General features: G+C 48.8%; 1 protein-coding gene across 1 annotated transcript in view; it reads left to right on the forward strand.

The window, feature by feature from the left end:
• Positions 1-13,847, forward strand: part of LOC149359855 (transmembrane protein 135-like) — a 45,045-nt gene extending 31,198 nt beyond the window's left edge. Inside the window, exons 3-13 of the mRNA XM_089571962.1 lie at positions 398-490; positions 2,902-2,935; positions 3,035-3,100; positions 3,469-3,515; positions 3,899-3,940; positions 5,911-6,301; positions 6,889-7,053; positions 9,372-9,512; positions 10,640-10,738; positions 11,693-11,760; positions 13,283-13,847. Coding sequence (XP_089428088.1) covers positions 398-490; positions 2,902-2,935; positions 3,035-3,100; positions 3,469-3,515; positions 3,899-3,940; positions 5,911-6,301; positions 6,889-7,053; positions 9,372-9,512; positions 10,640-10,738; positions 11,693-11,760; positions 13,283-13,421 — 1,285 coding nt within the window. The 3' untranslated portion in view covers positions 13,422-13,847. The remainder of the gene's footprint in view (positions 1-397; positions 491-2,901; positions 2,936-3,034; positions 3,101-3,468; positions 3,516-3,898; positions 3,941-5,910; positions 6,302-6,888; positions 7,054-9,371; positions 9,513-10,639; positions 10,739-11,692; positions 11,761-13,282) is intronic.
• The last annotated feature ends 861 nt before the right edge of the window (positions 13,848-14,708 follow it).

Consider the following 14,708-nt stretch of genomic DNA (forward strand, 5'->3'; position numbering starts at 1 on the left):
TTTGCCGCGTCTTCATGAGTGAATTCGTGACTCAACACTCGTTTAAGGTTTTAAGTTATATTCTTGTTTCGGCTTATTTACGTCACGAAAAGTCGTAGTGAGAACAAATCAGTTTTAGAAATTTGAAGGCGCTCACGCTTGCAAAACAAACGAAATCACACACTCATCGGAGCTTCCGTAATAAACGGAGGCTTCTGTTTTTTTTTTTTTGGAAACAAGTTTCTTCGCTCATTACGAATGCGCAGCGCAGCTTATTGCGGAAGCTTCCAAACGTAAGGTGCAGCCATTAGCGGCACACGGCATGCTGTAGCAGTAACCGATCGAGTTGCGCGTGCAAGTGGAGATGCTGGGACCGAAATGGTTATACCGTTTGTTTGTTTGTTTTTTCTTTCCTCAGACGGTTGTCTGGACGGTTACATCTGATGCAGTCCACGCTGCTGTGTGGCTTTGTCTCTTCCGCCTGTGCCATCACAATCGAGCGACCCGCCAGGTAACGTATAGTACACCATTGTGCTGTTCTCGGCGACGGGTGCTAATGCGCCCCTGTTCTTTGGCTGTTAAGCAGATAACCATTCATTGCCGGTGCAATGTCTTGTCCTGCGACAGCAAAAAAATAAAAAAGCTAGGCAGTGGTTCAACTCTGCTGAACCCAGTTTCACGTAGCGAAAGCTGCATCACAACTGCGAATTGAATCACGTGACACAACGGGATTACCACGTGGCTTTATTACTGCCTCTGCGGACAACTTGCAAGGTCAGAATTCAGTGTCAAAGTTCAAGGTCAAATGTCAAGGTCAGAGGTTAATGTTCAAGGTCAGAGGTGGTCCACTAAGTGGACCACACATGGTTAGGTATATGAGCATAGCAACACTAGCCATGACTCATCTCAAGGTCGTGTCAAAGTCATTCGGAGGCTCATGGCGAAATGCGTCCCAGCTATAGTGTAGCTTTCGCCACAAAAAAAAAAGCTATTTTATCTGTCTTGGCGTCTTTAGGGCCATAAAGCCTTTTCTATGTACAGTCCTGAACTCAAGTTTCAGTCATTCAGCTGTACAGCGTGTTTCAATTTATACTTTACACGCTTTTTAAATATAGGCTTTTTATAGGAGCACTTATCGGCATAGCATTTTCAGCGGTGTAGCACATGAAAATACAACTAAGGCGTAGTGTAGTGCCGGAGCCCACATTTCGCTGGCGGGCCTGTCTAAACCAGCGCTGCGCGCCCGCCGGCGCTCAAAGCAGGCCCAGACTTTCTCGGACAAGTCGCGACATGCAGCGTGACTCATCCCGCCGACGCGGCGCCGACACGGACCCTTCCTTCTCTCCTCCTTTCCGTCGGTGCGAACTCCTCCGACGCTCGCCGGTTCTCGACCATTGGTCTAATTTGAACGGTGGCCAGTGATTGGAGGATTTGAACGGCTGGCTGCCGCAACCGTTACCAGCGGCTATAAAAACGGAGCCGCGCTCTGATCTCGCTTCGGCGAGCGCGGCTTCGGCCGCTTATCTGATTTCTTCAGCAGCGTCCGCTCCGGCGGACGCAGTTGTTGCTGCGACGCGCGTCTTTTCTTGCCCTTTTCTCTTTCCTCTGATCTCTTACCTCTCCTCTATCTGCACGTTGGCAGCGGTGGTGGCTTGGCTAGAGCCAGTAGCAGGCCCGTGCAATTTCCTTTTCATCCTTCTCTCAGTCACAACAACAACAACAACCCGCGCAGCAGACGGGCAGCAGAAGAGCCATCACGCCGGAGCTACGCTCGCCGCCGGGGCCGCCCTTCTTCTTTGTGCTAGCCCGTGGTTACCGTGGTGCTCTTGGCCCTTGTATCATGTAAAAGCCCTTGTACATACTGTACATAAAAGTCATTTTACTCACCGTCGCCTCGACCGTTTCCTGGCTCGGACACCCAGTCCCAACAGTACTAACTAGCTGGATGGTGAACTAATGTTGCATAGTTAACTTTTGAACTATTACTGTTAGGCTCCTTAATTATTGAAAAGCGCGTAGCCCACCTTAAGTGATGCCCATATCAGTTTCTAAAATTTCGAAAATGCGGATACCTTCGGTGCTGTGGCCCTACAAATTCTGGCTACATCGCGCCAAAATACACGCGCTTTCGAGAAGCTTTGCAGGAAAAGCAACCTCTCCAGAGCACGTAACTCGTCGAAATAGTGAAAGTTTGTTGGGCCACAGCGTCAAAAGTAACCGCGTTTTCGAAATTCTAAAAACTGATATGAATATTAATTACGGTGGGCTACACGACTCTCAATAATTAAGGAGCCTAACGGCAATAGTTATAAAGTTAACAATATTCGTTAACCAGTCTCCTAGTCAGCATGCCTTTGCTAATGAACTGTTAATGAATGCTAATGCTTTGACGAACTACACCGCTGACAATGCTATGCCGAAAAAGCGCTTTTATAACTCAGAACGCCTACTTCTAAAAAATATGTAAAGTTTTGGGTGAAACACAATGTATATTATTCTTCGAGATGATCGAGCACGCATGTCTCCTCGTGGTTCAGTGCTTTTCATTGAGCATGCTTTGCCCGACCGCACAGAAATAATTTTTTTTCGCGAACTTGTATCCCGGAAACTTCTGCCCCCGACTGTACTTATTTGTTTTCAAACCGCTTGTTTACTGACTGTGCATGGCTTGTTTACGGGTAATTTCTATGTTGTAGAAAAGGGGCCGTGTTCGTCTTAGTTCCCCTTGTCCGGAGAAAACGTTTACACGTGAAAGAAGTTCGTTTCATATATGCTTCTCGTCAATCTCGTCACGTGACATGCGTTCTTTAGCCATACGGACTTCTATAGATTCCTCTGCAACTTTGAAGGATAAAGCGCGTATTTGTGGTTAGGCTTGACGTTCATAATCAACGGCGCTTTGTGGCTCTTTCTCTTTCTCAGGAGGTCAGTTCTGGCGCTGTACATGCTTAACTTGGTGAGTGCTGTTGCTGTACAGCCGTTTCTCGGGCGGGTAATTCGCTACACTGGTGTTGCCTCACCTTATCTGTTTTTCTTTTCGTTTTCGTCTTTTTAGGCTTCTGAAATTATTTATCGCATGCTACGTAGCAGAGGAATTGTCAGAGACGTACCAAACTTTGAGGTGAGTCCTTCTTCGAAGTGTTTTCCTCGTTTTTATTTCTGGGTGTTGCTATATTTTTTTGTCTCGTGGCTTAAATAAAAACGTGTGAAATACTGCGTCTCTGGTTTATAGAAGCCGAGATGTTTTCAAATCCGAACTTTCGCATGATATCGGTGACACTTTCAGTTCGCAAGACACGCTACGCTTGCCAACGAGAAAATGTTTTTTTTTTTCATATGCATTAGAAATTTAACACGGAATGTGCTAATAAACATCTTTCTGCTGCCTCGCGGTATGAGTTCGGAAGAGGACGTGTTGCTCTGCTGGCTGGCTTTCTTGCGTTTCTTAATTGTTGTTTCAAACCTTTGTTCTTTTTTTTTCTCGCATAGGTGGCAATGTTCGCTTTCAGCCTCGGCGGATATATTTATTATGCAAGGTACGTCTGTCCCACACTTCTTGCAGCGACACTTATCGGAACGAGGTGCATTTAAACTACTCCGACTATGTTTAATTTGTTTTTATGGCTGGGCGAACCTCCTCAGTTGGTTAATCTGTCTAATTCTCGTAAGTCATTTGAGAAGTAGTTTGATCGAGTAATATTGCATTCACAAAGCACAGCTTTGTTCTTTCCTTTATGCCTGTCGTTCGGTTTAACGCAGATGACTATAACCGAATTAAATATTTTAACCCTATGCACGGCTTCAATTTATTTATAGCGCGAGTTAAAAACGCACCAATCTTCTCGCTTTTTTATTTTTATTTCGCCACTGAGCGATACATTTTGAAAATGAACTCGTATTTTTTTTTTTTTTTTTGCAGGAAAAACGGACATTTTAATGACATCGTGCCCCTTGTATTGAGGTAAGTTACTCTGACGTAATCTTCGCTGCTCACTGGCACTTTAATCAATGCAGTGCAATCAATGCAGTATTTAAGCCACACCGCAGGTTTTACGAGTCTATTGGCTTAGCTTAGTCCGTACGTAAGTAGCAATTTTAGAAATTTCAGTGCAAAACAATTAAGTTGACGCTATTATTTGTCATGTAGTGTTGTAATGAGCAGGTGTAGTAGAGATAGTAAGAAGCATAAACATAGTCTATGACAGCAGCAGAAGTTTCCGTGACCCCCCCTCCCTTTTTGCGATAAAAAAGGAAAGAAAAAATAAAACTGCATTTCCGCGTTGTCCGGGCGTGCGAGGTATACTTTAAATTGTGCTGTGTAGTCGCAAACAAACATGAAGACCACATTTTTAATTTCCGAATTAGTGAATGCGCATTCACTTTGTGGGCATTTGGAATTTGTCTTTCTCTCCGTGTATCAGCTACAGGAAACGGTTCGACAGTTTTTAGGATACTGGGGTCATTAAAGAAAAAAAAGTACCTATAGATGTATACCATCACTCGTCACTCTCAAAAACATGTTCTTTTCTTTTTACGACATAGCCTCCAAACATTGATGCCCCGAATTGATAAACATCGACTTCTAGATCAGGGGGCGTAACTTACAAGCCATTGAGTCTTTAAACTAGCTTAGAACAGGCCGGTGCATGGACGGAGTGTTTCGTGGAAAGAAATTGTGTTTTCCGTAATGCTCGGCATAAGCCAGTTATGTGTAAGCGTTAACCAACCGATCGGGCCTTATGCAAGATTTGAAATATTAGCTTATGAGCAGCGGTGGCCTACTCGTTTGAACATCCGCCTCGCACGCGCGAGGTGCGCGGTTCGATCAACAGTGACGCCGGCTACCCGCCGGTGATACAGTGGGTACAAGCTTCCCCTGGCCTGGTGCTCGGCTTCTTTAGGGTGAAATACTTGGGAAATGGGTCTTTGGTGGAAGACTAAACCTTGTGTCATGACGCTGTTTGGCCAAAGATGCCCTTGCGCCATAAAAAATTCATAACCATCATGAGTTACAGTTTTATTGAGCTTTCAAATTCTACTGCAGATGGCTTGATTAGGTACTGAGCACAACGCCGCGGGTTTGGGCCCGATCGCAGCGGCTGCATTTTAATGGAATCGAAATGCAAGAACTCCCGTTTTGTCACAATCTGTTACGCGTTGAAGAAGTCCACGTGATCGAAATCAATAGCCCTTAGTGCAGCCCGAAATGTGAGAATTCATTATTGATTTCTAGAGAGCCGATGTCAAGTTCGATGCTCGACATCGATCGTGGGAGGCACGCGTTCGGTGAATTGAGAGTGGAGTCCTGATAATGCCACCACCCATTCACACTGTAACACCACATGTCTTTAGAGCCGTTAGCAGGTCTACAAACAACGGCATCACGGAGCTAGGGCAACAAGGAAAAAGATAAAGGCAAAGTCCCTGTACTGACTACTTACCAGTCCATGTCAGTCGGGGCTTGACCTGTCTTGTTGTTGTCCTCCTTGGTGCTTGTCACTATCGGTCTTTGATAGCTTTACGAACATAGAACCGTCTGTAGGCGGATACAAATCAAGAACGAAGCAGCGAATTCCCCTCAAAGAAGCCCCTCCAGCCAATGGCGTCCATACCGATGCTCCCCGTTGACCGATTCTCCTCCTCCTCCTTGACCGATCCCCTTGAACCTGCTAGCTTGATCTCGGGGGGGGGGGGGGGGGGGGGGGGGGGGGGGGATGAATGGGAAATAACCACCGCTTAACCGTATGAACTGCGGCGTCATGAAACTCGGTCGATGCCATTGTCTGGGGGGCCTCCTTTGAGAGGCATCTGACGCTTCGTTCTTCAGTTGTACCGGACTATAACAAGTTAGCGCGGGGACTGTCATTGCAGACTTGTATTCAACACGGCTGTCATTGAATCTATTGATATATATTGTCCCATTTCTGGCAGGCACCTCATCGGAAAGGAGGAGCTCGTCGGCTATGACCAACTGGAGGCTAAGCTGGCGCTCAAAGAAGCGGAGCTCCTCAAGGCGCCGTGCGATGTGGACAAGCTGGTGCGCATATGCGACGTCACCCCCATCACAGAGACACCGGCCCTGATCGCCTGCAACGGTAACGGACCTGCGTACGGGCATAGGGCGAACAAGATCAAGGATGCGTCCGCCGTCGCCAACGGCGTGAACAAGTGCGGCGACCAGCAGGGCGTCAAGAGGTCCCCGTGCCAAGGTACGTGCTTGTACGGGAGCGCCATGGAGATTCCGAACTCCGTGATCCGACTGCTGTGGGAGCGGCACTGCACCTGCCGACACCAGCACGGCTGCCTCGCCAACTTCTGCAAGGTGGGTGCACACTTCTCACTATAGTTCCTGCTCGACGAGGCTTTTGGAGGGCCAGCCGTCCGTGTACCCCTGTGCAGTGTTGCTGTAAACGATGAGATTCTCCTCGTTAGCACCATCGTCATCATCGGCCGGGCTACGCCCACTGCAGGCCAAAGGCCTCTTCCATGTCTCTCCAATTAACCCTGTCCTTTGCCAGTTGCGGCCACCGTATCCCCGCAAACTTCTTTATCTCATCCGTCCACCTAACTTTCTGCCGCCCCCTGCTACGCTTGCCTTCTCTTGGAATCCACTCCGTTACCCCTAAGGACCGGCGGTTATCTTGCCTTCGCATTACATGCCGTGCCCAAGCCTATTTCTTCCTCTTGATTTCGACTAAGATGTCATTAACCCGCGTTCGTTCCGTCACCCACTCCGCCCGCTTCCGATCTCTCAACGTTACACCTATCATTTTTCTCTCCATAGCTCTCTTAATACCAGCCTCGCACCATGCTCAGTGTCGGTTGCTGTGCAAGCATCAGAGCTTCCAAACGCATCCTCGCTTTGATTTCTGACCCACATTTGGTCCCTCGCGCCCGCGTTCCTTGCAGATAGTTCTGAAGTTCGGCTCCGTAGGATGGTCTGCCGGCGTCGGCTTCAGCTTGCTCAAGGGTTACCGCCGAATACGAATCCGGCAGTTGCTCTCCAAGGTGCTCCTAGGCTCAACGGCACTGCGGACCGGATGCTTCCTCGGCGGCTTGACGGGGCTATACAGCGTGAGTGATTGCTGGCGGGGCATTTGTTGTACTGGTCCCCTCCAATACGGATGGGAACAAGCAGTCCGCTCATAAGTTTTCTTTTTATTTCTCCATAGTTTACTTTAGTATACTAAAGTTGAAAATGACTAGAATATTATTTGCTACTTAGAAAACTAGTTAGTCACGCATGATTATGCAGTAATCATTTATTGAATGGTCTTTGTTCCCTGTCATATTGGAGGGGACCTGTACCTGAGCGCACACAGCCACAACTTCGATACTATTTTTTTAAATTTTTTTTTCATGATGGGCTGGGTAGTGGCGGGGACAAGCAGCATGTATTCACGGGGAGAGGGGCTTATCGTATGTACAAAATACATTCTTTTTCTACATTTTTCGTCAACAAAAAGGGGGGGGGGGGGGGGGGCGGGTCCAGTGAGACTTTTTGCCAGGGAAAATTTTCGCGCCTAGCTCTCTTAACAGGTTACGGATAGGCTGATGTGTCGACGGAAGACCCATCGTGACCGATATAAATTACAGACTATTATATATTCTAACACGGGGGGGGGGGGGGGGGGGGGGGGCTGACCGATCCCGAGAAGTCTCGTGCGACTGGTCTGAACGACCCCAATTGCGCGGTTGCCAGCCGTCAACGTGCACTGACCGTAGTGGCGTTACGTCTAGTTACGTTCGCCGTGGCAGCTCGCAAACACGCACTCGGGGAGACCTGAAACCGGAGCGCTCGCGTGTTTGTCGACGAGCAGGTCAGAAGAGCCGGCCGGGCTGGAAATGGCCCTCCTTGCCTACGGTCGCCCAGACGCGCTTTACGGCTCATCAGACTGTAGTGCAGTCAAGGACGTTTCGCACGCATTCTCTCAGAGCGGCTCGTCTTTTCCTGGCCGTTTCTTCGGCCAGAAAACAATCGCTGTACGCGATGCTTGTTTCTTTTTTCGCATGGCGGGCGCAACGATGCGGAACAAGCCTTGGCCCTGCTACCTTCTTTCTTTTGTTTATATTATTTCCTTCTGTTCATCTTCGGAGAAGAGGATGCTTACACTGGGCGCTGACGTTGCGACGCGTGCGAACCTTCCAGGGCGGCAGTGTTAATGAATGCTAGGCGGTGCTTCCAACGGTGCACCGTGGGTAGGAATCACATCGGCGAGTACAGGGAAAGATGCTTCCAACGTTACACCGTGGGTAGGAATCACGTCAGCGAGTACAGAGAAAGCGGCAGGATATGACGTCACCGACCTTGAACCCCCGCTGTGGTGTTTAGTAGCCGTCTACTGTTCTTTGATGTCTTAAAGCCACACTGAAGATTTAAGATAGGGAACCACGTTGTAAACACAAAAGGACTGCTGTCACCAAAAACTGAGCTTTTATAAGTGAGAGAAGACCAGCAAGCGAAATACAGGTGTCGCCATCACCGGCCGATTTGGCAAGTAAAACGCATGCGTCGACGCCGATTTTGAGTTGCGAATCCCAGAGGCTACGCTGCTTCGCCATTCACTTCAAAATGGCGGCAAGCCGTCTTTTTCGCTATGGACGTCGCGAGTTTGAATCAACTGGCGGGAAAATTTCTAAATCCAGACACACACACACACGCACACGCGCGCACACACGCGCGCACACGCGCGCACACGCGCGAACACGCGCGAACACACGCGCGAACACACGCGCGAACACGCGCGCGAACACGCGCGCGAACACGCGCACACACACGCGCACACACACGCGCACACACACGCGCACACACACGCGCACACACACGCGCACACACACGCGCACACGCGCGCACACGCGCGCACACGCGCGCACACGCGCGTACACACACGCACACGCGCACGCTCACAGGACACCCTTGGTCTTGGTGTTGTGTCTGTTTCTTACCGCTAAGAATATGATTCCTTCAATCCGTTACCAACTAGCCCAACTTAAAACGAAGTTTCTAAATCCATTTTTTTCGGCGGTAAAATGCGTCTTGTGCTGCCAGGCAAACGTCAGCATAGCCAGAAAGAAACAGAGAACTAAATTTTACTGAAAAAGAAAAGGAAACAGTTTTGTGGAGTTGTATTCAGTGGTCCTTTAAATGGGTGCGTCGAGTAAGAATTCGAACATGGTGTTGCTAAAAAAAATCGATTGTATATGCGTGTTCCCTAATAGCCATGCGGAACTCTAATAGGTATTGGGGAGAGGGGGCCGCATTATTATTTCCTGTGGTAGTTAAGGCAGTGTGTAGACCATAGTCAAGCTAATTTGAAACCAAGTGCTTTCGCACGTCATACTCGGTTTAACGGCGTTAATATTATATCATTTTTTTACCCCTCCCTCCGCAGTTGAGCAGCTGCCTACTTCGCTGGCTGAGCGGCGGACAGCGGGACTGGCACGCACTGGTGGCCGGCACCGTGGGCGGACTGGCGTGCGCCGCCTGCCCCAGCTCCTACGTCTCCCTCTACCTGCTCTGGAAGCTGGTCGAGGTCGGTATACAGTGTACACCTTCACAACCTGCTATGTACGACCTGTAATACGCGGATTGTCGCAATACGTGACCTGCAATACGCGGACGGCCTGCAATATGCGGAATTCAGTTTATGTGGCGGTGTACTCCCTGGGAGGTGGTGGTGGTGAAAACTTTTATTTTGTGAAAAAGAGTTTGGGAGCCACAGAGTGGCCCCGCTACATGGTCGGCGTCCCTAGTCCGGGACACCGAACGACGAGGCCCCGTCTCTCGCCCGTTTCACCAGAGCCCTTTGGGACTCAAGCGAGGAGCAGTTGAGGAGGGCAGTCTCCCACGCCTCTCTGGAAGGGGTAGGGGAAGGGGGGAGGTGGGGATTTTGAGTACATGCCCACACCATGTGGAAGATATCACAGGTCTCCCCACAGTGTGGGCATCGCCCATCCGTGTTAGGATCGTAATGTTTTGTTATTGCAGGACAGAGTAGAGTACCTGTCTGCAGGCGCCTTAAAGTTCGCTCCTCCGTCTTACTCAGCCCTTTTTCAGGGGCCGGGAAAAGGCGGTTGTTGTCGCTATAATGTGTTAATATTTCCCTATCCCTGGGAGGAGACGATAATGTCATTCTTGTGAGCAAGGAGGAAGCTGTACCGCACACCGCGAGCCTTCGTTTCACACTTCAATCACCTTTGCTTGATACTCGCCGTGTTACGAAGTCAGACACGAAGCACTGCACTCGTGGGTGTTTAAAAGAGAGACCTTAACAGCCCTTACCTTAGTACGTGCTGGTCGAGTCTTCGCCTAGCAAAACTATGCAGTTCTAGTATGGAATATTCATACAATGTTTAATAAGCCCCTTTTGCCGTGCAGGCCGGTTTAATATGAACCTGTTAAGTTGCATCGCGGTGATTTGTTAAACAGCACGAGATCTGCAACCGCGCACCATAAAAATCTTCTTTAGAGCTGTGTGTGACGGACCGAGACGAATGAAAAGAAGCTGCATGAGCTCCGTTTAAACGGACAGCTGTCACCCATTCCACTAAAGGGCACCCGGACTGTAGAATCCCTGCACATGCTGATCGACGATTCTGCCGCACTGAGCATCACGTGAATGATGATCGCTGCTTTACAGTGTTGCTCTCCCCTTTGCAGCTTGTCTACCTGAAGAGCGCAGAACGCCAGCTCGTCCCCAAGTTCAAAGGTGCTGCCGTGTGGCTGTACGCAGTTTGCACCAGCATTATGCTCTACGTCGTGAGTACACGCATTTAAACCAAGCGCATGTCTGTGAACATTAAGGGTGTCGTAAATGAAATGCTGTGGACATGATATAGGTCTCTGCCGTACAAGCGAAGATTTTTCGCGTCCACAGCATCTGAATGGAAAACCCGCGTTTTCCAAACACGAATCTTAATTACTACAGTTCAACCTCGTTATAACGAAGTTGAAGGATCCCGGTGATTGCTTCGTTATAGCCGTAGCTTCTTTATAGCTCGTGCTGACCGAGCTTCCGAAGGAAATACTCATTCCTTCGTTATATCCATTATTTCGTTATAACGAGGTTCGACTGTATTGACGTGAGTGGACAAATACTAAAGGGGAATTGCCCCGCCGCGGTGGCTCAGTGGTTATGGTGCCTGTCTGCTGGCCCGAAAGACACGGATTCGATCCCGGCCGCGGTGGCCGAATTTCGATGGAGGCGAAATTCTTGAGGCCCATGTACTGTGCGACGTCAGTGCACGTTAAAGAACCCCAGGTGGTCGAAATTTCCGGAGCCCTTCACTACGGCGTCTCTTATAGCCTGAGTCGCTTTGGGACGTTAAACCTATTAACCAAACCAAACCAAACTAAAGGGGAATTAATGTAATGTGACACTAGTTTCAGCGTTAACTGTTACGGCAGTTCACGTGTAAAGGGGCCATGGACGAGAGGTTTAAAGACCGGCTCACGTGCTCATTGACAATGAGTGGCTGACAGTGGGTCACGTCATCAACTCAATTCAGTCATCATTACCAGCTGCAATCAGTCAACAGTGACGTCACTCTAATGGGCACGTGAAGATTATCATATTTGTGCCAACGACACAATCTCCGCACAATTATCCCCTTATCAACTGCTGCTTGAATAGTTCTCAGATTGCAATGTGCAATTACTCGTGACCGCGATAAAATTCCGATTTCCGTAATACCATGCAACGGCAACATGCAGGCGATCCTGGAGCCCCACAACCTGAGGCCGCAATACCGCAAGTTCCTGGATGACATATCGGGAAAACTGTACGTATACCGTATATGCCCTCGTGTAACGATAGGCTGCTGTACACCTTGACGACCTCCACAATTACGAGGCACGTATACTGAGAATCCGGCAGCACGGTCGAATGCTTTGTATCAAGCCACGAAGTGTTAGGCGCCCAAAAAGCTCATAATGCTTATTTCCGTTGTTTCCGTCGGCGCCAGTGCACTGCGGGCAAAACTCGCAATTTTTTTTTAATATGGAAAAGGGGAGGGGGAGGGATGGACTTGGGTTCTAGGTGGAGACGGGGGTCCGTTTGGACGCGACACGTTGCAGGAGGGAGATGAGCCGCCGCAGTGGATCAGTGGTTTTGGAGCTCGGCTGATGACCCGAAAGACGCGGGTTCGATCCCGGCCGCGGCGGTCTAATATCGATGGAGGCGAACTTCTAGAGGCCCGTGTACTGTGCGATGCCAGTGCGCGTTAAAGAACCCCTGGTGGTCGCAATTTCCAGAGCCCTTCAATACGGCGTCCCTCATAGCCTGGGTCGCTTTGGGACGTTAAAGCCCCATAAACTATAAACCAATCTTTTGTCCTTGACCGCGGAGAAATCTGGCGCAACGCCTCAGATTGTTTCGAGACTCGCATGCTGGAAACATCTGGTGGTCAGAATGGGCTACCGCTTGCACGCACTTACTTTCTTCACAAGACGAACGTTTCAGGCGGAAACACATGAATCTGTAGAGCGCGTGGCTCAAGAGCTATGCAGTCCCGAAATTAATATATATATATATATATATACACATATATATATATATATTTGCTAACTGCTCCACGACAAGGGAAAAATTAAAGTACACTGTGTAATGATACTATTTTCTCTAACTCGAATTATGTTCTTCGTTTTATCTACTTGAAGCCATCGGTAGCGGTGCTGCGCCTACCAATGCCGCGTGCCATCGCCTTTGGCCATGGCCGCTGACGTCGCAGGCTCGGCTACTGTGCTTTGTGACATCTAGAGAATAATCGCAGTAAGAAACGACCGAGGGCTTCCTTTGCGCTTCGATTCTGAGCTCTACGCGCAGCGTAACTCAGATGAAATGTTCGCGGCCACGGCCACATACTCTGCGTTCCGTCTGGCCGTGTTATACGGCGGTCCAGGGCCCCTATAGCTTGGACACGCTCCTGTCAATCTGTTTTCGCCTTGGTTTTCGCCCCGTGCAGCGTCCAAGGTTATCATTCGATTCGACAGGTGCCACTAGTGCACGAGCATAGTGCGAACCACCACTGCGCATGCGTAGGTCACCTTGAGGGCGCCAGATGGCGCCACGTTTCCGTAGTCAACAGTAAAGTCAACAGCATGCGCACCTTGCTCGTCGGGACCAATCAGCGCATGCGTAGGGGGGGGGGGGGGGGGGGGGGGGCGGTATGCGCTATGCTAAAAATAGCTACTTGTTTCCCACCGGGGAGACTACTTGAGGTCATGGACCTATGAGTTATGAATGATGCATCTCTACAGCCGGATACTCTCTCGCCAGACTTCAATTGCCTTTTTGCCCCGTAGGTTGTCGCAGATCAACCGGTTTCCCTTGGACATGCTGGGCCTGCACTCATCCCAGGCGTTCCCTCATTACTTCCCACTCAATCTGGACGGAAGACACGTCAGCAAGCAGTTCCTGGAGCAAGTTCTAATCTGGGCTTGAGAGCCACCGGCGCCTGGCTCTGGCTCTGCGCGCAGCGAGAGCATGCGTACTCCTGCGTTCGAGCATGGCCTCCGAGATCATCCGCAGGGTGATCTCGGAGGCCATGCTTAGGGCATAGAGGTGAAAAAGAAAAAAAAAAGAAGCCAAGATATAACGACGCAAAAGCGTGTACAACAAAACGCTGTGCTCTCAAACAGCTGCTACAGGCTCAAATTGACGCAGTGGAAACTGCAGCCAAAAGAGGTGCATCCGGCAATTGGGCCTACTTTGCTGCGTGGCACTCCAGGAGGATGAAAGCTCCTCGATTAACAGTTGCTGTGATAACTTCATATCCACACCGTCACTGTCGTTAGTGTTCATCTCATTTTGTATTACACATCATCACCTGTAGAAACCTACATGTAATAAATAAAGCTTTACCCTGAAATTGTTTCTATGGGCCTCTGAGCTCGGCGTTTGTTGCCCAAATTTCCACGCACTCAACACGAACTTGTTTCATCGACGTATGGTTAGCGATGTAGTTAATGATGTCGGCGTCAACGTTAAATAGCATCACCCCCCCCCCCCTCCTTCCTTCGTGGTTAAGGGGGGACGTGGCTTTAAAATCACGAAAATATTTCGTACCTACAAGGTCTTTTTACTTATATCCCGAAAAATTCTTCCCGAGAGCAGCCCGGAAGTGATATTAAACAATGTTTTTGTGACTGCATGTAGCCAAAGACAGCACGAAATCTCCGTGAAGGTATGTTTTCTCAAGTTTGTTTTTTTTATGACCTGACTGAGCTACTTGCAGAGAGCGTAGCACAACAAAGACTTCACGGATTTTCATGTGGTTTGTTGCATTGTGTTCTTTGATAATTTTTTTTTACACAGTGAAGTTGCTATATTTTGTAATAATTTTATAATTTTTAAGTTAGTCACTAAATTGACATAACGATAGCGAGTGCATTATGCAAGCGTGGATATAACATTCTGTGTAGAAAATAATCATGTTGGCAAAAATATGTGGAGAATGTAACTGCACCAAACTTTCCCTTGGGTAAAACTTAAGAGTGAATGCAGACTCTTTTGTTGTCACGCCAGGCTTTCTGCAAGTTTGGTATAGCAAAGAAGCATATAAAAATTTGTCAAAACTACTGAAGATATCCGAGTGAAATCTTGTATGCAAGCATTTAGTGGACTTAAATACAAGCCTGCCAAATTTCGTTTCTGTTCGCGAAAAATAATATATTTTTACCTCCGAAACCCGCGTTCCCCCTTTACGCTACCCAGGTGTGCCTGAGTCAT

The sequence above is a fragment of the Amblyomma mixtum genome, chromosome 2 (assembly GCF_055824585.1).
Source record: "Amblyomma mixtum isolate Tamu chromosome 2, ASM5582458v1, whole genome shotgun sequence".
NCBI classification, from domain to species: Eukaryota; Metazoa; Arthropoda; class Arachnida; order Ixodida; family Ixodidae; genus Amblyomma; species Amblyomma mixtum.